The sequence below is a fragment of the Nerophis ophidion genome, linkage group LG28 (genome assembly GCF_033978795.1).
Source record: "Nerophis ophidion isolate RoL-2023_Sa linkage group LG28, RoL_Noph_v1.0, whole genome shotgun sequence".
NCBI lineage: Eukaryota > Metazoa > Chordata > Actinopteri > Syngnathiformes > Syngnathidae > Nerophis > Nerophis ophidion.
Genome location: NC_084638.1, coordinates 23415604 through 23440797, shown reverse-complemented (window position 1 = coordinate 23440797; position 25194 = coordinate 23415604). Strand labels below are relative to the sequence as shown.

General features: G+C 38.9%; 1 protein-coding gene across 1 annotated transcript; it reads left to right on the top strand.

Annotated features, from left to right (window-relative positions):
- The first annotated feature begins 4761 nt into the window (after positions 1–4761).
- Positions 4762–25194, top strand: LOC133544980 (uncharacterized). Its single transcript, XM_061890246.1, has 7 exons — positions 4762–4982; positions 8360–8504; positions 8579–8674; positions 10686–10830; positions 12659–12804; positions 18416–18555; positions 24816–25194. The coding sequence occupies exons 1-7, from the start codon at positions 4883–4885 to the stop codon at positions 24962–24964; spliced, it is 921 nt and encodes a 306-aa protein (XP_061746230.1). The 5' UTR covers positions 4762–4882; the 3' UTR covers positions 24965–25194.

The following is a 25194-nucleotide window of genomic DNA, read 5'->3' as shown; positions in this document are numbered from 1 at the left end:
TGGTTGGAGTATGAAAGTATTGAAGAAGAAACTGAAGCTATTGAGCGAATAGCTATTGACGCTATTCATAGCCATAGCATGGCCGAATAGCTGCGTTAGCATCGCCGGTAAAATGTGCGGACCAAACGATCAGGACTTTCGCATCTTGTGACACTGGAGCAACGTAAATCCTTTGATTGGTAAGTGTTTTTTTCGCATTAAATATGGGTGGAAGGAAACGTAATATATTTGCAAATGCATTTGCAGGTTATCCATACATCTCTGTGCCATGTCTGCTTTAGCACCGCCGGTAAATAGCATGTTAGCATCGATTAGCGTAGCATGTTAGCATCGATTAGCTGGCAGTCACGCCACAACCAAATATGTCTGATTAGCACATAAGTCAACATCAACAAAACTCACCTTTGTGATTTTGTTGACTTTATTGTTGCAAATGCATCTGCAGGTTATCCATACATCTCTGTGCCATGTCTGTCATCGCCGGTAAAATGTGGAGACACTCCGGCACATTCAATGGGGGTCTGGCGGCAGACACTTTCGCATCTTCGGGCCAGTGGTGCAACTTGAATCCCTCCCTGTTAGTGTTGTTACACCCTCCGACAACACACCGACGAGGCATGATGTCTCCAAGGTTCCGAAAAACAGTCAAAAAAACTGAAAATAACAGAGCTGAGACCCGTGTGTGTAATGTGTTGAAAATGAAAACGGCGGCTGTATTACCTCGGAGACGTCACGTTCTGACGTCATCACCACATGAGCGATAAACAGAAAGGCGTTTAATTCGCCAAAATTCACCCATTTAGAGTTGAGAAATCGGTTAAAAAAACATATGGTCTTTTTTCTGCACCATCAAGGTATATATTGATGCTTACATAGGTCTGGTGATAATGTTCCCCTTTAACATTATTAATAGTAGCCTCTCTTCTGGAATAGCTCCAGTAGAGTTTAAACATGCAGTTGTACGACCTCTCCTTAAAGGGGAACATTATCACCAGACCTATGTAAGCGTCAATATATACCTTGATGTTGCAGAAAAAAAGACCATGTATTTTTTTTACCGATTTCCGAACTCTAAATGGGTGAATTTTGGCAAATTAAACGCCTTTCTGTTTATCGGTCTTTTAGCGATGACGTCAGAACGTGACGTCGCCGAGGTAACATACCCGCCATTTTCATTTTCAAAACATTACAAACACCGGGTCTCAGCTCTGTTATTTTCCGTTTTTTCGACTATTTTTTGGAACCTTGGAGACATCATGCCTCGCCGGTGTGTTGTCGGAGGGTGTAACAACACTAACAGGGAGGGGTTCAAGTTGCACCACTGGCAAGAAATCTTCCGCCAGACCCCCATTGAACGTGCCAGAGTGTCTTCACATTTTACCGGCGGTGCTAAGACAGACATGGCACAGAGATGTATGGATAACCTGCAGATGCATTTGCAACGATAAAGTCAACAAAATCACAAAGGTGAGTTTTGTTGATGTTGTTGACTTATGTGCTAATCAGACATATTTGGTCACGGCATGACTGCCAGCTAATCGATGCTAACATGCTATGCTAATCGATGCTAACATGCTATTTACGCTAGCTGTATGTACATTTGAAACTAGATACCCACGTTTAATGCGAAACAAACACTTACCAATCGACTGATTTAAGTTGCTCCAGTGTCACAAGATGCGAAAGTCCTGATCGTTTGGTCCGCACATTTTACCGGCGATGCTAATAAGGCAGCCATGCTATGAGCCACTTCATTAGGTACACCCATGCTATGGCCGAATAGCGTCAATAGCTATTCGCTCAATAGCTTCAATTTCTTCTTCAATTTCGTTTTCGTTATCTGCCTCCATACTCCGACCATCTGTTTCAATACATGCGTAATCTGTTGAATCGCTTAAGCCGCTGAAATCCGAGTCTGAATCCGAGCTATTGTCGCTATATCTTGCTGTGGTAACCGCCATGTTGTTTGTATTGGCAGCCCTGTATGACGTCACAGGGAAATGGACAGTTGCATCGCGAATAGCGAAAATCAAGAACTTTAAAGCTTTTTTTAGGGATATTCCGTGAGGTGTAAAATTTTGAAAAAAACTTCGAAAAATAAAACAAGCCACTGGGAACTGATTTTTATTGTTTTCAACCCTTTTGAAATTGTGATAATGTTCCCCTTTAAAAAAACAAGCCTCAACCCCTCTCTCCTCTCTAACCTTAGACCTCTCTCTAATCTTCCGTACATTTCCAAAATATTAGAGAAGGTTGTCTACAGTCAGTTGTTGCCCTTCTTAGAGGATAATGTTATGACTGAGCTATTCCAGTCCGGTTTTAAAGCCCTCCACAGCACAGAGTCAGTGCTTCTAAAAGTTTTTAACGATATCCTCCTGTCAACTGATTCTGGCAAATATGTCGTCCTGGTGCTTTTAGATCTGTCTGCTGTCGACCACGCCCCCTTAATCACTCGTCTTGAGAACTGTGTGGGTATTAAGGGCGCCGCCCTCAACTGGTTCCGGTCGTACCTAGCCGACAGGAGTTTTTGTGTAAAATAGACATTTTTATGCCTTCTACAGCTCCTTTACCACATGGGGTCTCCCAGGGCTCAATCGTGGCCCCAATCCTATTTGCGCTTTACCTTCTCCCCGTTGGTTCTATTTTTAGGAAGTATGGTATTGTATTTCATTTTTATGCCGATGATTGCCAGATCTATTTTCCCATGGCACAAAACAACACAGTTCAACGTCTCATTGACTGCCTGCACGACATCAAAGCCCGGCTTTCAGCTAACTTCCTGAGTCTAAATGAAGACAAAACAGAAGTTATGTTGTTCGGCCCAAGTCGCTCTCCCAGCCCCCAACGATGACCGCGGCACTCTGACCCCGTATCTCAGCGACTGTGTCACAAACCTGGGGGTAAAGTTTGACTCAGATTTTAAATTCGAAACACAAATCAGCACCGTCGTTCAAAAAAGCTTTTATCAATTAAGCCAAATAGCAAAAGCGAAACCACTTCTGTCAGGACATGATCTCGAGAAATTAATTCACGCCTTTATCTGGAATGGTTTAAACTACTGCAATGCCCTGCATGTGGAACTCTGCTGCTCGTCTGCTAACACAGACCCGCAGACGTGAGCACATCACCTCTATATTAGCGTCCCTTCACTGGCTCCCTGTGCGTTATCCAATCAATTTTAAACTCCTATTTGCTTTTAAATGTCTAAACAACCTTGCGCCAACATATCTCTCCGACCTCCTTCAGCCTTACTGCCCCACCCGATCCCTAAGATCAGCCGATCAGCTGCTACTGACGGTCCCTGACACAAGGCTGAAGCTTAGAAATGACACAGCTTTCGCCGCTGCTGCTCCCAAACTCTGGAACGACCTACCTCTGAGTGTTAGACAAGCCTCCTCTCTTCCTGTTTTTAAATCTCTCTTAAAAACATACTTTTATTCCTTGGCTTTTAACACTGAGTGATATCCATCCTGCAATGGCGCCTGTTTTTATGTTTTTAAGTTGTATTTATTTATTTTTTATCATGTTCAGTTTGTGTTGTGTTGTTTGCTCGGTCCTTGTCTTATCTTTTAACCTGCCCCTGTGGTCAATTTTAAATGTGCTTTATAAATAAAGTTGATTTGATATCTGGTAAAACACAGTAAACATTTTAGAAAAAAAGAGCAATAAATCAAAATGTAATAAGAAAAAGCTGAAATGTTCAACTACCCATCCATCCATTTTCTACTACTTGACCCTTTTGGGGTGTGGGGGGTGCTGGAGCCTATCTCACTCAGCTGCATTTGGGCGGAAGGCGGTGTACACCGTGGACAAGTCGCCACCTCATCACAGGGCCAACACAAATAGACAGACAACATTCACACTCACATTCACACACTAGGGCCAATTTAGTGGACTACTCAGGAATACTCAGGACCTTCGCATTGTGAGGCACATGCACTATAATCTTTAAATAGATACAATAATAATCCTTCAATATATACAAAATATGTTGTTTTTAAATTAAAAAAGATATCAAAATGGTTTGGACGCCCCTGATTATAATTTTTGTGCAACGATTCTACAATGAAACCAATTGCAATAATCAAGAATTGCACAAGAAAATTACCAAACTTTTTTTTAATACATTTTTATTTATAAATTTCAATATTTACAAACTGTTGAGAAATAATAAAGAACAAAAACAGCACAAAAAACCACGCCAGGGGAATGTAAATTCAAAGTAACTAAAATAGAATGCTATATATATATATATATATATATATATAATGTATATATATATATATATATATGTATATACATATATATGTATATATATGTATATATATATATATATATGTATATATATATATACACTTATAAATATATGTATATATATATATATATATATATATATATATATATATATATATATATATATATATATACATATATATATACACATACACATACTGCGATGAGATTGCGACTTGTCCAGGGTGTACGCCGCCTTCCGCCCGATTGTAGCTGATAGGTACCAGCGCCGCCCGCGACCCCAAAAGGGAATAAGCGGTAGAAAATGGATGGATGAATATATATATATATATATGTATAACAAACAAAGTGCAAATCCATAGGTTCACTCAATTCCAGAAACAACTTCAATTTGGAACACAACATCATCGTTTTCACTGCTTTTTGGTTGTTCGAAGCAGACGACTACAAAACTGCAAACTTTTTCCACGACTCGTCAACGTCACGCGCACGTGGGCGGGTCCGCACGTCACGTGAGAGAAAAACGTGCGCGCGCTCCAGCCAGCAAAAGAGGAGGCTGCTCGTGCTCGCTGACAAAGAAAGCAGCAACAACAACAACAACAAGAAGAAGATACATCAATAAACAACGATGAGGGAAAGCAGTATTCCACGCATCGTGGTCATTATCGCCTGTGCGGTGCTTTTCGTGGCCGTTTTGGTGGTGAACGCCTTGGCGGGATCGGGCAGAGGTGAGCAGAAACATTTTTTATTTTTTTAATGTCTCGTCCCAACTCCCACGTTAAATGTAGTCAGCTGCTTCGTGTTAGTCCGTGATTTTTGTCCACGTTGTCAAGTTCAAAACCCTGTTACTGTGTCCACGAGGAACATTCTGGGCGACGCCGATGACGTCACTGTTGCATTCCCAAAGTTAAAGGACGCATCGTCAAAATCACACCAGCTCCGATTTGGTCGTGAAATGATCGCCTTTCCGTCGTGGGCGTGAATAATTCCACCCTTGAATCGACACGAGTTTCAAACTGTTCGTGGACGAATATCTAAAAAGTCTGTTCTACATTTTGCTGGTTGGTTTGCCTTGTCAGAGATGTGACGTTCACGAACGAATCGAGTCTTTAGAACGGCTCTTTTTGGGTATTTTTTTAGTTGTGAGCCGTTCATACAACTTCCCATTAGACTAGAACAGGGGTAGGGAACCTATGGCTCTAGAGCCAGACGTGGCTCTTTTGATGACTGCATCTGGCTCTCAGATAAATCTTAGCTGACATTGCTTAACACGATAATTATGAATAATTCCACTGAAAATCACAGTGCTAAAAATAACGTGCAAAATATAAAACATTCTCATGCATTTAAATCCATCCATCCGTTTTCTTTAATTTTAACTAAAGAAATATACAAACAACTAAAGAAATATACAAACAAAAATCGCTCACAGCGGAGGCACAACTTGGGCTAAGGAAGTGAAGTGAATTATATTTTATATAGTGCTTTTCTCTAGTGACTCAAAGCGCTTTACATAGTGAAACCCAATATCTAAGTTACTTTTAAACCAGTGTGGGTGGCACTGGGAGCAAGTGGGTAAAGGGCCTTGCCCAAGGACGCACAAAGCTAACGCATAAACAGACTATGAACACAAACAAAACTTACTTGGCATGGCATGAAGCACGAAACTATGGCAAGGCATGAAACAAGTCAGCACAGGGCGACTGACTGGCAAAGACGAGCTTAAATACTGCCTCTGATTAGTGCTCGGGAAGCAAGTGAGTGGGCATTTTGTCCACCAGAGACAAAATGAGTAACCAAGGAAACCAGACAAGGGAGTGGAAAAAAACAGGAACTTATAGAGTCCAAAAGACAAACAGCACATGGCCAAACAAAAACATGATCAACAGACATGACATTTTATTTATTATTGGTTAGCGTCAAAATAACAATGTTATTAAAAAGAATAAGAGACTTATTATACTCTAAAAATGTTGGTATTACTTAAAAATGCACGCATTTAGTTGTATTCAGTGTTAAAAAATAGGATATGGCTCTCACAGAAATACATTTTGAAATATTTGGCTTTCATGGCTCTCTCAGTCAAAAAGGTTCCCGACCCCTGGACTAGAAAATGGAGCTAATTTTGTATGTTTAAGCCTAAAAATATGGTTTGTGATGCTCTATTCTGCCAAGCAAGTAGCATGCTAACTATTAGCGTACTTTGCCAGGATGTTAAAATGTTTAATTTTTTTGTTAGCATTTTAGCTAGTTGTTTATGTTTTAAACCAGTGGTTCTCAAATGGGGTTACGCGTACCCCTGGGGGTACTTGAAGGTATGCCAAGAAGTACGTGAGATTTTTCAAAAATATTCTACAAATAGCAACAATTCAAACATCCTTTATAAATAAATGTGTTGAAAAATACTTCAACAAAATATGAATACAAGTTCATAAACTGTGAAAAGAAATGCAACAATGCAATATTCAGTGTTGACAGCTAGATTTTTTTTGTGGACATTTTCCATAAATATTGATGTTAAAGATTTGTTGTTTTGTGAAGAAATGTTTAGAATTAAAGGTCTACTGAAATGATATTTCATTATTTAAACGGGGATAGCAGGTCCATTCTATGTGTCACACTTGATCATTTTGCGATATTGCCATATTTTTGCTGAAAGGATTTAGTAGAGAACATCCAAGATAATGTTTGCAACTTTCGGTGCTAAAAGAAAAGCACTGCCTCTACCGGAAGTCGCAGACGATGACGTCACATGTTTGATGGCTCCTCACATTTTCACATTGTTTTTAATGGGAGCCTCCAACAAATAGTGCTATTCGGACCGAGAAAACGACAATTTCCCCATTAATTTGAACGAGGATGAAAGATTCGTGTTTGAGGATGTTGATAGTGACAGACTAGGAAAAAAAAAACATGATTGCATTGGGACGGACTCAGATGTTTTTAGACACATTTACTAGGATAATTCTGGGAAATCCCTTATCTTTCTATTGTGTTGCTAGTGTTTCAGTGAATTTAATAGTACCTGATAGTCGGAAGTGTGTATCCATGGGTGTCTTGAGGCCAGTGTCTGATGGAATTCGACGGCAGCATTACGGACGGCACAATCTCAGCTGATCTCCGTTAAGTGGCGACTTTTTACCACAATTTTCTCAACGAAAACTGCTGGTTGACATTTGGTCGGGATCCATGTTCGTTTGACCACTCTAATCCATAGTAAAGCTTCACCTTACGGGAATTTTAAACAAGGAATCACCGTGTGTGTGTGTGGCCAAAGGCTAAAGCTTCCCAACTCCATCTTTCTACTGTGACTTCTCCATTATTAATTGAACAAATTGCAAAAGATTCAGCAACACAGATCCGTACTTGGATCTTCTCATATTATTGTTGTTTTGTTTCATTTTGATATCACTCCGTTGTTTGACATGCTTATTTCCTGTTACGTTCGTTTCTATGGTTACTCATTAGTTTCAGCTGCTACTCCCGGTCCCTGCACACCTGTCTCTGTTAATCACCTTCCCTTTATAAGCCAGCCTCTTCTGTTTATTCTTTCTGGGACTCTAGCTTGCTTTCATATAACGTAACGTCAGGTATGTTGTTCTCGCTAGCTCATTAGCTAAGCCTCCTTGTCATCTTTAGCTCACATGCTAATCATCTTTGTTTTTACTTTTGTGCCTTCATGCCAAGTCTTATTTCTTTATATTTCCTAGCTCTCACGCTAACATCTTTTGTTTCCCTTTTTATTAGCTCCAGTGTTTCTGTTCAGAGCTCCCCTTTTGTTAATAAATTGGTTAGATCCTACCTTTGTTGTGTTCTTCGTTTTGACACATCCTGTTGCTTAGTTTTTAGTAAGTAAATACATTCCAGTTAAACACCGTTAAATCTGTGCTTTTATAAAAATGTATTTTGTGAAATGATGAATGCATAATAATGGAGATAACTGTAAAAGGATGATTATCAATCAGGCTATGATTGCGTTCCTCATCATGACCTGGTGTGGTCTTGACCCTAGACTTCTATGACCCAGGGACCATCCTGACACTACTAAAATGTGTCCAACCTGCTTTATTTTGAAAGGTAACTTGTCGACGCTTCTACCCTGCAGGTCCCTTCCATTTCTCAACAGGCAATGTGTCGGGCCGCTATGAGACGGACATCACTCCCGCCAGCTGGACCTTCTCCATCTGGGGTGTCATCTACACCTGGCTCTCCTTGATGGTCATTTATATTACTTTGTTTGTGTTCCGAGGGTAAGCAAGGACGGCCGCCGCAGCACAGTCGACTGTTCCAAGGTGCGTCTGAACATATTTGTCTCTTTCCGCAGATCCTGGGCTCAAAGTCTGCTGCCTTACACCTTCTACGTCTGCTGGGCCGCCAACATGCTGCTGAACATGATCTGGCTGCTCCTGTGGGACCGAGAGTATGTTGACCCTTTTTAAAAGGCATGAACAATTTTAACACTCTTAGTAATATGCGCCACACAGTGAAGCCACACCAAACAAGAATGACAACATAACACAACAGTAACACAACATAAACGCAACACAACAAATACCCAGAATCCTTTGCATCCATGACAATGCCTGACTATTTTATACACCCCGCTAGCAGCAAATCCCCCGCCCCCCCGACCTCTGATGTATTTCAACGGGCAGGTGGCGGGCGGTTGCAGTTCTGATAAAATGTTAGTTCGGGTGTACAGCGGGTGGATGACAACTTTGGTGATGCGGTTGCGGATGATATAATTGCCTATCCGCGCATCTCTACTGTGTATTGTTTTGTTGGATTGACAGAAGAATAAGTGATTATTACATTTCAACAGAAGTGTAGGTCGAGCATGTTGACCGAGAAAGTAAGCAGTTATTAACAGTAAATGAACAAGTAGATTAATAATCAATTTTTACTGCTTGTCCCCCATAATGTTGACTAAATAATACAATGATAAATGACACACTATGTCAGTGGTTCTCAACCTCTTTTCAGTGATGTACCCCCTGTGAAAACATTTTTAATTCGAGTACCCCCTAATCAGAGCAAAGCATTTTTGGTTGAAAAAAAGAGATAAAGAAGGAAAATACAGCACTATGTCATCAGTTTCTGATTTATTAAATTGTATAACAGTGCAAAATATTGCTCATTTGTAGTGGTCTTGCTTGAACTATTTGGAAAAAAAGATATAAAAATAACTAAAAACTTGTTGAAAAATAAACAAGTGATTCAATTATAAATAAAGATTTTCTACACATAGAAGTAATCATCAACTTAAAGTTCCCTGTTTGGGGATTGTAATAGAGATCCATCTGGATTCATCAACTTCATTCTAAATATTTCTTCACAAAAAAAGAAATCTTTAACATCAATATTTATGAAAAAATGTAGCTGTCAACACTGAATATTGCATTGTTGCATTTCTTTTCACAGTTTATGAACTTACATTCATATTTTGTCGAAGTATTATTCAATAAATATATTCATAAAGGATTTTTGAATTGTTGCTATTTTTAGAATATTTTAAAAAAAATCTCACGTACCCCTTGGCATACCTTCAAGTACCCCCAGGGGTACGCGTACCCCAATTTGAGAACCACTGCACTATGTTACTTCATTACGTCAGCAGACTAATTAGGAGCCTTTGTTTGTTTACTTACTACCAAAAGACAAGTTGTCTAGTATGTTCACTATTTTATTTAAGGATAAACTTGTTCTTTGCAATAAGAAAAATATGTTTAATGTACTGTACGATATTTTGTTAACATAGAGCCAATAATGCCAATTTAGTCCCCTTTATTTAGAAAAGTATCGAAATTCACTTTAAAAATATTGGTGTCGGGATAAGTGAAGTGAAGTGAATTATATTTATATAGCGCTTTTCTCTAGTGACTCAAATCGCTTTACATAGTGACACCCAATATCTAAGCTACATTTAAACCAGTGTGGGTGGCACTGGGAGCAGGTGGGTAAAGTGTCTTGCCCAAGGACACAACGGCAGTAACTAGGATGGCACAAGCGGGAATCGAACCTGCAACCCTCAAGTTGCTGGCACGGCCACTCTACCAACTGAGCTATGCCGCCCCGTTTCACGCACGCACTCACTCACTCACTCACTCACTCACTCACTCACTCACTCACTCACTCACTCACTCACTCACTCACTCACTCACTCACTCACTCACTCACTCACTCACTCACTCACTCACTCACTCACTCACTCACTCACTTACTTACTTGGCTCCCAGACTTGGCTCCCAGATTGATTTTTGTTTCACTCACTCACTCACTCACTCACTCACTCACTCACTCACTCACTTACTCACTTACTCACTTACTTACTTACTTACTTACTTACTTACTTACTTACTTACTTACTTACTTACTTGGCTCCCAGACTTGGCTCCCAGATTGATTTTTGTTCCATCTCTTCCCCGTTTTAGGTTGATGCTGGCTGCCCTGGTCGTTTTGATCCTGGTATTGGTTTCCAATTGCAGCGCCTTGAGCGTCTGTTGCTTTGCCACAGACTATTATGGACTGTGGCTGAAGACCTACTACCCTAAAGATCTGTCCTGTCTCAGAATCCTGGTAGGTCAACTCTCCCGTCCAAGGGCAAAAGCCAGTAACTCACTTCTAGCTGATTTTGAGAAAACAAAGGAAAACCAATCTATCTTGATGCTGTCTTACAAAGATCTACAAAGTCATCAAACGTATAGATCAGGGGTGTCAAACTCAAATACAGAGTGGGCCAAAATTTAAAACTGAACAAAGCCGCGGGCCAAGGTTGAACAAATTAACCATTTAATCAGGACCCAAACAGGTTTTTCATTGAATATTGAACAAGCAAGGCTTATATATCTTTATAGTAACATGCAAAATTGAGTTTCAAATAATAATGATAATAATAAAAAAAATATCAATGGCATATCAAATACAATTTAAACAAAAATGGAATGCCTATTTTCTATTTGCAGCCTTCTGAGGTAAAGATCAAAACAAACTTTTTTTCCACAGGCTAATAATACATTTGAAAATAAAATAACAATGAATGAATCAAACATTCAAGCCTTGAAGTAGCAAGAGAAAGTGCGTGAATAAAACGTTAATTAGGGCTCAATTTGCGACACTGATTTGCTTTAACACTAAATATGGAACGAGCGACGCTTATATAACTTAATAGTGCAAAATCCACTTTCAAAAAAGAAACGAAAAAACATCAATAGTATATTAAATAAAATTTGAATGAAAAATGTTATGCCTCTTTTCTACTTGCAGCCTTCTGAGGTAAATATCAACATTAAATTTTTCCACAGGCTAATAAATGAGGTGGGCGGGGTTTGGGGGGGTAGGGTATGGTGGTAGCGGGGGTGTATATTGTAGCGTCCCGTAAGAGTTAGTGCTGCAAGGGGTTCTGGGTATTTGTTCTGTTGTGTTACAGTGTGGATGTTCTGCCGAAATGTGTTTGTCATTCTTATTTGACATTACCTGCCACCAGCACGCATTGTGACCCCCCACACCTGGTACGTGTCTGTAAATCCCACAAATTAGTCCTCGTCCTTGTGGAAAATGCTGTCACAGGAACTGATTCCACCACGAAGCTGGGAAAGGACCACAGGGAGAAGATTGTAGACTTACGCAAGACTGGGGTGGGCGCAAAGGCAATTAACAGAAACTCGGTGAAAAAGAGACCACTGTCGGTGGAACGATACGGAAATGGAACAAGTAAAGGATATCAGTCTATTACCTCTTTCTGGAAGTCCAAGCAAAGTTCACAGTTCAGGTAGTTTCTACGACTCCTGCTGACGGATGAGTGTTGGCATGTGAATAAACAGACATAGTCATTAAAATACAAAGCTATAAGATACAAAACGATACGATGTTAAAAAACAAAGTGTACTAATTCTGACATTGTCATTTCTGTTTGTGATGAATTCATGTAGGTTTTGCAAGTTTTTTTAAATTAATTAAACTTGGTATTTATTGTTGTTTTTCATGAGGAACAAATATACATAGACTTGATTGAATATACAAATATAGGTATCTAAACTTCATCCATCCATTTTCTACCGCTTATTCCTCTTGGGATCGCGGGGGGCGCTGGTGCCTATGTAAGCTACAATCGGGCGGAAGGCAGTGTACACCCTGGATAAGTCACCACCTCATAGCAGGGCAGGTATCTAAACTCAAAAATAAAAACAAAGGAGAATAATTACATTTTGTTTATAAAGAAATAAATAAACCAAACAATCCTTTTTAGTCCGGTAGGTGACTTATCAAAACCTACCATATGAATTCTGGAATGTTCATGTCAGTAAAACCTTCGAACACACTACCACTTTTCCTTCCTGTGCGTTTTTTTTCCTGTTGGAAAATGATTGATCTTCCTTCAATAACATTTTGAAATTAAAACTTGAAGGTCCAGAATGGTTTGGCTCTCTACACCACCTGGACGGCCATTGCTTCTTTGATCAACTTCACTCTGGTTCTTCAACTGTGGGGCGTGGTCAGGAGCACGGCAGCCACAGTGTCTCTCTGCATCCTGTTTGCTGAGCTGGTTTTATGGTAAGCGGACCAAAGAGGTCCAAAGACTTAGTATTGTGTGGTGAATAATCTTCTTTAAAGGGGAACATTATCACAATTTCAAAAGGGTTAAAAACAATAAAAAACAGTTCTCAGTGGTTTGTTCTTTTTTTTAAAGTTTTTTTCAAAATTTTACCGGTCCCGGAATATCCCTAAATAAAGCTTTAAAGTGCCTTATTTTCGCTATCTTCGAAACCACTATCCATTTCCCTGTGACGTCACACAGTGCTGCCAATGTAAACAAACAATGGGAATACCATATAGCGACATTAGCTCGGATTCAGACTCGGATTTCAGCGGCTTAAGCGATTCAACAGATTACGCATGTATTGAAACGGATGGTTGGAGTATGAAAGTATTGAAGAAGAAACTGAAGCTATTGAGCGAATAGCTGTGTTAGCATCTCCGGTAAAATGTGCGGACCAAACGATCAGGACTTTCGCATTTTGTGACACTGGAGCAACTTAAATCCGTCGATTGGTAAGTGTTTGTTTCGCATTAGATGTGGGTGGAAGGAAACGTAATATAGTTGCAAATGCATCTACAGGTTATCCATACATCTCTGTGCCATGTCTGCTTTAGCACCGCCGGTAAATAGCATGTTAGCATCGATTAGCTGACAGTCACGCCACGACCAAATATGTCTGATTAGCACATAAGTCAACATCAACAAAACTCACCTTTGTGATTTTGTTGACTTTATCATTGCGAATGCATCTGCAGGTTATCCATACATCTCTGTACCATGTCTGTTATCGCCGGTAAATAGCATGTTAGTATCGATTAGCATAGCATGTTAGCATCGATTAGCATAGCATGTTAGCATCGATTAGCTGGCAGTCACGCCGCAACCAAATATGTCTGATTAGCACATAAGTCAACGACAAAACTCGCCTTTTGTGATTTTGTTGAATTTATCGTTGCAAATGCATCTGCAGGTTATCCATACATCTCTGTGCCATGTCTGTCATCGCCGGTAAAATATGGAGACACTCTGGCACATTCAATGTGGGTCTGGCGGCAGACACTTTCGCATCTTCGGGCCAGTGGTGCAACTTGAATCCCTCCCTGTTAGTGTTGTTACACCCTCCGACAACACACCGACGAGGCATGATGTCTTCAAGGTTCCAAAAAATAGTCGAAAAAAACGGAAAATAACAGAGCTGAGACCCGTTTGTGTAATGTGTAGAAAATGAAAATGGCGGCAGTATTACCTCGGTGACGTCACGTTCTGACGTCATCGCCACCAAAACAATAAACAGAAAGGCGTTTAATTCGCCAAAATTCACCCATTTAGAGTTCGGAAATCGGTTAAAAAAATAGATGGTCTTTTTTCTGCACCATCAAGGTATATATTGACGCTTACATAGGTCTGGTGATAATGTTCCCCTTTAACTAGTAATACTGTATTTTCCGGACTATAAAGTATATAAGCCGCACCCACTAAATGTCAGAAGAAAAAAACATGTTTTGATATATTAGCGTCACCGGACTATAAGCCTCAGAAATATACGTTGTTTGCACAGAAATATTGTGTAAATGTTTATTTACATACATTAATTGTACCCAAACAGTGTCTGGCAGTAAAATGGCTGATCAAACAAAACAGAAGTCATCGTCATGGACACACTAGCTGCCCAATCAGCTAAACAGACTCGATGACGTTTTGGTGAATTTAATGAGGAATTTGCGAAACCGAAACAACACAAAAAGAATGCCGTTGTAAGTCAATACTACTAACACAGACACTCGTAAACGTGTTAGCATATTAGCTAAGGTAACAACGCTAGCTTCACGGCATTACGACAGCACGTACAAATATGCATGAAAACACTCCTACAGACATCACACATGGGATGTTTTAGTCAGTAAGAATTGTTGTAGTTATATTGCAAACGTTGCATGTAGTGATGAATGAAAAATCCGTACGAGTAGGAACGTTATGGATGACTAGAAGACGGCATTGGACTTCTACTTCCAGTTCAAAACACTCAACAGAAAGAAATATTGTATAACTCCTCCGTGACGTTTTGGTGAATTTACTGAGGAATTTGTGAAATTGAAACGACACAAAAAGAATGCCTTTGTAAGTTGATAATACTAACACTGACACTTGTAAACGTGTTAACATATTAGCTCATGCTAACGATGCTATTCACTGCATTACAACAGCACATACAAATATGCATGAAAAGACACCTACAGACATCACACACGGAACGCTTTAGTAAGTAGGAATTTTTTTAGTTGTATTGCAAAACTTACAAAAGTTGCTCGGAGTGATAAATGAAAAATCCATACGAGTAGAAACGCTATGGACGGCTAGAGGACAGAACAGCACTTGTACTTCCGGTTCAAAGCTCTAAACAGAAGAGCAATGCAGCAATTTCGTCCAAAAGATGGCGCCTTAGCACAAACGATAACACACCATTTCAGTGTCGGCTTGGTTTGTTTTAAAACTATTTGCGTTATGGCCGTCAGTGAGAAACGTTTTTCACGTACAAATATGCATGAAAACACTCCTACAGACATCACACATGGGACGGTTTAGTCAGTAAGAATTGTTGTAGTTATATTGTAAAACTTGCAAACGTTGCATGTAGTGATGAATGAAAAATCCGTACGAGTAGGAACGTTATGGATGACTAGAAGACGGCATTGGACTTCTACTTCCAGTTCAAAACACTCAACAGAAAGAAATATTGTATAACTCCTCCGTGACGTTTTGGTGAATTTACTGAGGAATTTGTGAAATTGAAACGACACAAAAAGAATGCCTTTGTAAGTTGATAATACTAACACTGACACTTGTAAACGTGTTAACATATTAGCTCATGCTAACGATGCTATTCACTGCATTACAACAGCACATACAAATATGCATGAAAAGACACCTACAGACATCACACACGGAACGCTTTAGTAAGTAGGAATTTTTTTAGTTGTATTGCAAAACTTACAAAAGTTGCTCGGAGTGATAAATGAAGAATCCATACGAGTAGAAACGCTATGGACGGCTAGAGGACAGAACAGCACTTGTACTTCCGGTTCAAAGCTCTAAACAGAAGAGCAATGCAGCAATTTCGTCCAAAAGATGGCGCCTTAGCACAAACGATAACACACCATTTCAGTGTCGGCTTGGTTTGTTTTAAAACTATTTGCGTTATGGCCGTCAGTGAGAAACGTTTTTCACGTACAAATATGCATGAAAACACTCCTACAGACATCACACATGGGACGGTTTAGTCAGTAAGAATTGTTGTAGTTATATTGTAAAACTTGCAAACGTTGCATGGAGTGATGAATGAAAAATCCGTACGAGTAGAAACGCTATAGATGACTAGAAGACGGCGTTGGACTTCTACTTCCAGTTCAAAACACTCAACAGAAAGAAATATTGTATAACTCCTCCGTGACGTTTTGGTGAATTTACTGAGGAATTTGTGAAATTGAAACGACACAAAAAGAATGCCTTTGTAAGTTAATAATGCTAACACTGACACTTGTAAACGTGTTAACATATTAGCTCATGCTAACGATGCTATACAACAACAGCACGTACAAATATGCATAAAAAAACTCCTACAGACATCACACATGGGACGGTTTAGTCAGTAAGAATTGTTGTAGTTATATTGTAAAACTTACAAATGTTGCTTATAGTGATGAAGGATCCATACTTGTACTTCCGGCTGAAAGCACTAAACGGAAGGAAATACTGTAGACGCTCACCCAGCAGCACTTGTGGTGAGCGAACTCGTCCTAAAGATGGCGCCGTACCACAAACAATATTACACCTTTTCCTTTGCTTTATGGGCGTCAGCGAAGACAATCCAGAAAACTAGCCTCACCGTAACTAAAGTCATATTCTGACCAAATATGTAATGTTGGGCACTTTTTTTGAAACTTATGGCACTTTTTTGAAACTTTGAAAGGGTTACTTGCTTTATTGTTATTACAAACCCTGTTTCCATATGAGATGGGAAATATTGTTAGATGTAAATATTACGGAATAGAATGATTTGCAAATCTTTTTCAATCCATATTCAGTTGAATATGCCACAAAGACAACATATTTGATGTTCAAACTGATAAACAATTTATTTTTGCAAATAATCATTGACTTTAGAATTTGATGCCAGCAACACGTGACAAAGAAGTTGGCAAAGGTGGCAACAAAATACTGATAAAGTTGAGGAATGCTCATCAAACACTTATTTGGAACATCCCACAGGTGTGCAGGCTAATTGGGAACAGGTGGGTGCCATGATTGGGTTTAAAAGCAGCTTCCATGAAATGCTAAGTAATTCACAAACAAGGATGGGGCGAGGGTCACCACTTTGTAAACAAATTGTCGAACAGTTTTAGAACATTTCTCAATGAGCTATTGCAAGGAATTTAGGAATTTTACCATCTACAGTCCATAAAATCATCAAAAGGTTAAGAGAATCTGGAGAAATCACTGCACGTAAGCGATGATATTACGGACCTTTGATCCCTCAGGCGGTACTGCATCAAAAACCGACATCAGTGTGTAAAGGATATCACCACATGGGCTCAGGAACACTTCATAAAACCACTGTCAGTAACTACAGTCGGTCGCTACATCTGTAAGTGCATGTTAAAACTCTACTATGCAAAGCAAAAGCCATTTATCAACAACACCCAGGAACGCCGCCGGCTTGGCTGGGCCCGAGCTCATCTAAGATGGACTGATGCAAAGTGGAAAAGTGTTCTGTGGTCTGACGAGTCCACATTTCAAATTATATTTGGAAACTGTGGACGGGGTGTCCTCCGGAACAAAAAGAAAAATAACCATTCGTATTGTTATAGGCGCAAAGTTAAAAAGCCAGCATCTGTGGTGGTATGGGGGTGCATTAGTGCCCAAGGCATGGGTAACTTACACATCTGTGAAGGCACCATTAATACTGAAAGGTACATTCAGGTTTTGGAGCAACGTATGTCGTCATCCAAGCAACGTTATCATGGACGCCCCTACTTATTTCAGCAAGACAAGTGTTACAACAGCGTGGCTTCGTAGTAAAAGAGTGCGGGTACTTTCCTGGCCCGCCTGCAGTCCAGACCTGTCTCCCATCGAAAATGTGTGGCGCATTATGAAGCGTAAAAGACGACAGTGGAGACCCCGGACTGTTGAACGACTGAAGCTCTACATAAAACAAGAATGGGAAAGATTTCCACTTTCAAAGCTTCAACAATTAAGTCTCCTCAGTTCCCAAACGTTTATTGAGTGTTGTTAAAAGAAAAGGTGATGTAACACAGTGGTGAACATGCCCTTTCCCAACTACTTTGGCACGTGTTGCAGCCATGAAATTCTAAGTTAATTATTATCTGCAAAAAAAAATTAAGTTTATGAGTTTGAACATCAAATATCTTGTCTTTGTAGTGCATTCAACTGAATATGGGTTGAAAAGGATTTGCAAATCATTGTATTCTGTTTATATTTACATGTAACACAATTTCCCGACTCATATGGAAACGGGGTTTGTGTACATCATGCTAACAATAATAATGTTTATCAGCTGTGTAAATCATCCAAGTGAAATAAGGAATGCTAACATTAATTTCTGTCTAGGTTCATCCTTGAAAACTGGATCCTGGATCGCTGGGTGCGCAACATTCTGACCGTGTACCCCGTCGTGATTGTGGCGCTGCTTGGAAACATCTGGAATCATTTTGTCCCGGCTGACCCCACCCCCAACACCATTTTCATGGGTGGGTTCACTTGTCCTTTATCTAATTCAGGTGCACAACATGCCTCCATGCAACACAGAAAAGAAGGAGCGGAACAATATTGGGAGAGGGAGTAGAAAACAATATGGTTCAACATAAAAATACAGTAGCGTAGCAGGCCTAAGTATTCATCAAAAAACAAGGCAGAGGTTTTATCCAACAAGTGTATTTAATATTTTTGGGCAACTGTAACGTTACACATGGTTTGAACAGCAACACTGTGTTTGAATATAAGAAATCAAAACACTGTACTTAAATTAATTGATTATTTGGTGTACCACTAGATTAGGGCCGTAAGTTTAATAAGGAATCTGCCTCCAACTTGTTTTTTAAATATCCAATCGCACAATTGCTGCAAAGCGTCAGTAATTCAGGTTAAAGGGGAACATTATCACCAAACCTATGTAAGCGTCAATATTTACCTTGATGGTGCAGAAAAAAGACCATGTATTTTTTTTTACCGATTTCCGAACTCTAAATGGGCAAATTAAACGCCTTTCTGTTTATCGTCTTTTAGCGATGACGTCAGAACGTGACGTCGCAGAGGTAACACACCCGCCATTTTCATTTTCAAAACATTACAAACACCGGGTCTCAGCTCTGTTATTTTCCGTTTTTTCGACTATTTTTTGGAACCTTGGAGACATCATGCCTCGTCGCTGTGTTGTCGGAGGGTGTAACAACACTAACAGGGAGGGATTCAAGTTGCACCACTGGCAAGAAATCTGCCGCCAGACCCCCATTGAATGTACCAGAGTGTCTTCACATTTGACCGCTAAGACAGACATGGCACAGAGATGTATGGATAACCTGCAGATGCGTTTGCAACGATTCAGTCAACGAAATCACAAAGGTGAGTTTTGTTGATGTTTTTGACTTATGTGCTAATCAGACATATTTGGTCGCAGCATGACTGCCAGCTAATCGATGCTAACATGCTACGCTAATCGATGCTAACATGCTATTTACGCAAGCTGTATATACATTTGAAACTAGATACCCACATATAATGCGAAACAAGCACTTACCAATCGACGGATTTAAGTTGCACCAGTGTCACAAGATGCGAAAGTCCTGATCGTTTGGTCCGCACATTTTACCGGCGATGCTAATAAGGCAGCCATGCTATGGGCCACTTCATTAGGTACACCCACGCTATGGCCGAATAGCGTCAATAGCTATACGCTCAATAGCTTCAATTTCTTCTTCAATTTCGACCATCTGTTACAATACATGCGTAATTTGTTGAATCGCTTAAGCCGCTGAAATCTGAGTCTGAATCCGAGCTAATGTCGCTATATCTTGCTGTGGTAACCGCCATGTTGTTTGTATTGGCAGCCCTGTATGACGTCACAGGGAAATGGATAGTGGTTTCGAAGATAGCGAAAATAAGGCACTTTAAAGCTTTATTTAGGGATATTCCGGGACCGGTAAAATTTTGAAAAAAACTTCAAAAAATACAACAATCCACTGGGAACTGATTTTTATTGTTTTTAACCCTTTTGAAATTGTGATAATGTTCCCCTTTAATGACCCACTCCAAAAAAAAAAAACATGGTCACAAATAACACAACTTGCTCACTGAACTTTGTGGATGTTATAAAAAAATGTCCAAGCACAACACGTAATTCAAAATCATACCCCTTTAAATCCTTTGCAATGCATGATGGGAAAAATGCAAAACACTGTCCTGCTTAATATTTCTGATTCATTACAAAACTTTAAGATGGTTGTCACGGAAGTAAACAAGGTAGGAGTCGAACTTTCAAATTTCAAATGATGAAATTTTTCAAGACTAAATAAAGTCCTGAAGGAATAGCGTGTGAATGCGCCAATGTCAAAGTTAAACTGAAATCTTGTTTTTTTTTTATTTTTAGAATTGTTGAAGTGGAGCACACAATTCCCAAACAAGCTGAATATTTTGAATTTGGAATGGTTTGAATCAGATAAAAAAATGTGGAAGTTCGGGAACTTTGAAGAATGTCCCATTGATTTCAATGGGAATTTCTCAAAAATTTGGAAATTTTGGGAAAAGCAGGGATTTTTTTTTTTTAAATAGTAAAAAACTTGAATGAGTTGAAATGGTTGGTGTTGGAATTTTTCAAATCGGTCGAGAAATGTTGAAGTAGTAACATGTTGAATTGAGAAATGGTAGTATGGAATTCCTTGGATTTCGGGAAAACCGGGAATTTTTCCAGTTAAAAAAACAACATAAATGTTGCCCTAATTAAGAGGAATGTTTTGACGGGAGAACGGTTAAAATGCGTTGAAAAATGTGGAAGGAGTAATCGCCATAAAAAAGATGGAAATATGGCTTTGGAAAACCAGGAATTCTGGAAAATTCTTGATTTTTTTTTTAACTTGGAACAAATGTAGTTTGAATTTCCAGGATGGTAAAATGTGTTGAAGGTGGAATGGTTTGAATCGATTGAAAAATGTGGAAATGGTGGAAGTTTGAAAAATGGCCAATTCTTTTTGATAAGGAAAAATATCCCGGGAAACCTGGAATTATGGGAAAGCTGTGAATTTTGGAAATTTGTAAAGGGAAAGCCCGCAATTCTCGAATAGGCTGAACAGTTTGAAGTTGGAACGGTTTGAATCAGATGAAAAATGTGGGAGTTCTGGAACTTTGAAGAATGTCCCATTGATTTCAATGAGAATTTCCCAAAAATGTGGGAATTTTGGGAAAAGCAGAGTTTTTTTTTTTTAAATGCTTAAAAAAAACTTCAATGAGTTGTAATGGTTGGTGTTGGAATTTTTCAAATCGGTCGAGAAATTTTGAAGTAGTAACAAGTTGAATTGAGAAATGGTATTACGGAATTTCGGGAAAACCGGGAATTAAGAGGAATGTTTTGACGGTAGAACGGTTACAAAGCGTTGAAAAATGTGGAAGGAGTAGTCACCAAAAAAAAGAGTGGAAATAGGGCTTTGGAAAACCAGGAATTCTGGAAAATCCTTGATTTTTTTTTAACTTGGAACAAAGGTAGTTTTAATTTCCAGGATGGTGGAATGTGTTGAAGGTGGAATGGTTTGAATCGATTGAAAAATGTGGAAATGGTGGAAATTTGACAAATGGCCAATTCTTTTTGAATGGAAAAAATGTCCCGGGAAACCTGGAATTCTGGGAAATCTGGGAATTTGTAAAGGGAAAGCTCGCTATTCTCGAATAGGCTGAACAGTTTGAAGTTGGAACGGTTTGAATCAGATGAAAAATGTGTGAGTTCTGGAACTTTGAAGAATGTCCCATTGATTTCAATGAGGATTTCCCAAAAATGTGGGAATTTTGGGAAAAGCAGAGTTTTTTTTTTTTAAATGCTTAAAAAAAACTTGAATGAGTTGTAATGGTTGGTGTTGGAATTTTTCAAATCGGTCGAGAAATTTTGAAGTAGTAACATGTTGAATTGAGAAATGGTATTACGGAATTTCGGGAAAACCAGGAAATAAGAGGAATGTTTTGAAAGCAGAACGGTTAAAATGCGTTGAAAAATGTGGAAGGAGTAATCGCCATAAAAAAGATGGAAATATGGCTTTGGAAAACCAGGAATTCTGGAAAATCCTGGATTTTTTTTTTTACTTGGAACAAAGGTAGTTTGAATTTCCAGGATGGGAGAATGTGTTAAAGGTGGAAAGATTTGAATCGATTGAAAAATGTGGAAACTGTGGAAGTCTGAAAAATGGCCAATTCCTTTTGAATGGAAAAAATGTCCCGGGAAACCTGGAATTCTGGGAAATCTGGGAATTTTGGAAATTTGTAAAGGGTAAGCCCACAATTCTCGAATAGGCTGAACAGTTTGAAGTTGGAACGGTTTGAATCAGATGAAAAAATGTGTGAGTTCTGGAACTTTGAAGAATGTCCCATTGATTTCAATGAGAATTTCCCAAAAATGTGGGAATTTTGGGAAAAGCAGAGTTTTTTTTTTTAAATGGTTAAAAAAAACTTGAATGAGTTGTAATGGTTGGTGTTGGAATTTTTCAAATCGGTCGAGAAATTTTGAAGTAGTAACATGTTGAATTGAGAAATGGTATTACGGAATTTCGGGAAAACCGGGAATTAAGAGGAATGTTTGGACGGTAGAACGGTTAAAATGCGTTGAAAAATGTGGAAGGAGTAGTCACCAAAAAAAAGAGTGGAAATAGGGCTTTGGAAAACCAGGAATTCTGGAAAATCATGGAATTTTTTTAACTTGGAACAAAGGTAGTTTGAATTTCCAGGATGGTGGAATGTGTTGAAGGTGGAATGGTTTGAATCGATTGAAAAATGTGGAAACTGTGGAAGTCTGAAAAATGGCCAATTCCTTTTGAATGGAAAAAATGTCCCGGGAAACCTGGAATTCTGGGAAATCCGGGAATTTTGGAAATTTGTAAAGGGAAAGCCCGCGATTCTCGAATAGGCTGAACAGTTTGAAGTTGGAACGGTTTGAATCAGATGAAAAAATGTGTGAGTTCTGGAACTTTGAAGAATGTCCCATTGATTTCAATGAGAATTTCCCAAAAATGTGGGAATTTTGGGAAAAGCAGAGTTTTTTTTAAATGGTTAAAAAAAACTTGAATGAGTTGTAATGGTTGGTGTTTGAATTTTTCAAATCGGTCGAGAAATTTTGAAGTAGTAACATGTTGAATTGAGAAATGGTATTACGGAATTCCTGGAATTTCAGAAAAACCGGGAATTTTTCCAGTTTAAAAAACAACATAAATTTTGTCCTAATTAAGAGGAATGTTTTGACGGGAGAACGGTTAAAATGCGTTGAAAAATGTGGAAGGAGTAGTCACCAGAAAAAAGAGTGGAAATAGGGCTTTGGAAAACCAGGAATTCTGGAAAATAATGGATTTTTTTTAGGTTGGAACAAAGGCAGTTAGAATTTCCAGGATGGTTGAATGTGTTGAAGGTGACATGGTTTGAATCGATTGAAAAATGTGGAAATGGTGGAATTTTGAAAAATGGCCAATTGTTTTTGAAATTGAAAAATATCCCGGGAAACCTGGAATTCTGGGAAATCTGTGAATTTTGGAAATTTGTAAAGGGAAAGCCCGCAATTTTCGAATAGGCTGAACAGTTTGAAGTTGGAACGGTTTGAATCAGATGAAACAATGTGTGAGTTCTGGAACTTTGAAGAATGTCCCATTGATTTCAATGAGAATTTCCCAAAAATGTGGGAATTTTGGGAAAAGCAGAGTTTTTTTTTTTAAACGGTTAAAAAAAACTTGAATGAGTTGTAATGGTTGGTGTTGGAATTTTTCAAATCGGTCGAGAAATTTTGAAGTAGTAACAAGTTGAATTGAGAAATGGTATTACGGAATTTCGGGAAAACCGGGAATTAAGAGGAATGTTTTGACGGTAGAACGGTTACAATGCGTTGAAAAATGTGGAAGGAGTAGTCACCAAAAAAAAGAGTGGAAATAGGGCTTTGGAAAACCAGGAATTCTAGAAAATCCTTGATTTTTTTTTAAACTTGGAACAAAGGTAGTTTGAATTTCCAGGATGGTGGAATGTGTTGAAGGTGGAATGGTTTGAATCGATTGAAAAATGTGGAAATGGTGGAAGTTTGAAAAATGGCCAATTCCTTTTGAATGTCCCGGGAAACCTGGAATTCTGGGAAATCTGGGAATTTTGGAAATTTGTAAAGGGAAAGCCCGCAATTCTCGAATAGGCTGAACAGTTTGAAGTTGGAACGGTTTGAATCGGATGAAAAATGTGAAAGGTTGAGCGTACCAAAATCTGGAACGAAGAAGAAGTTTAATGAATTTTGATGTTGAAAAAAATGTGTGTGATGGCTTTGAGCATTCACACAATTATGAAAAAAAACAGTTATTCACTGTAGGAATATTTTGAGAAAAAGATTTACATTTTACAAGAAGATTTAACAGAAACAAAAACACTCTCAAATAAAATGTTAACCTAAAAAGTCAATGGAAGTTTTGCACTTAAATATGTCCTACATAAGAAATTCTCAGATTAGAGATTTTAATATTACTGACAGTCCTACAGTAACATTCCACTGCATTCACAAAAGAAAGGTGGCTAATTGTCGGTCACTGACTGGTAAATGTTAAACTTAACTGCCTTTTGGCTGCCTTCTGGGATTTGCAGGGGGGGGATAAGAAAGCCTTGGTAGTTCTACTGTTAAAGAAAGTTGACATTTGATCATGGATACAAACAAATGTATTTTTATAATGTCCAAGTTCTATTATTGTATGTTTCTACCTGTTTGATGAATAATCCGCACGGATCCCTTTCACTTCAGTCACTCTTCTGGTGTTGGCGTGCATCCTGCTGGTGTTCCGAGTCTGTAACGTCATCTGGAGGAATAAATGGAGACCCCTCTTCTCTCCGGGCTCCACGCGGTTGCTGGTTTCGCCCCTTGATGGAAGCAAAGTGAAGATCTTATCCTAAATACCCAGGATTTTGGCCATTCTTTAAGACCGCAGTACACTTTCCCTTGGGTAAGACCGACCACTAATGCTTTTCTACTCATACATCCTGCAAACCCCAACTTTTTGAAGTAATACCGAATTTATAACCACAGTATTTTGTATGTCATTATAGACATGTGCACAATATGTAAACATGAAACCACTTTTGTCAATTATAAGGTCAATATTAAAAGCCATCTTCCACCAAGA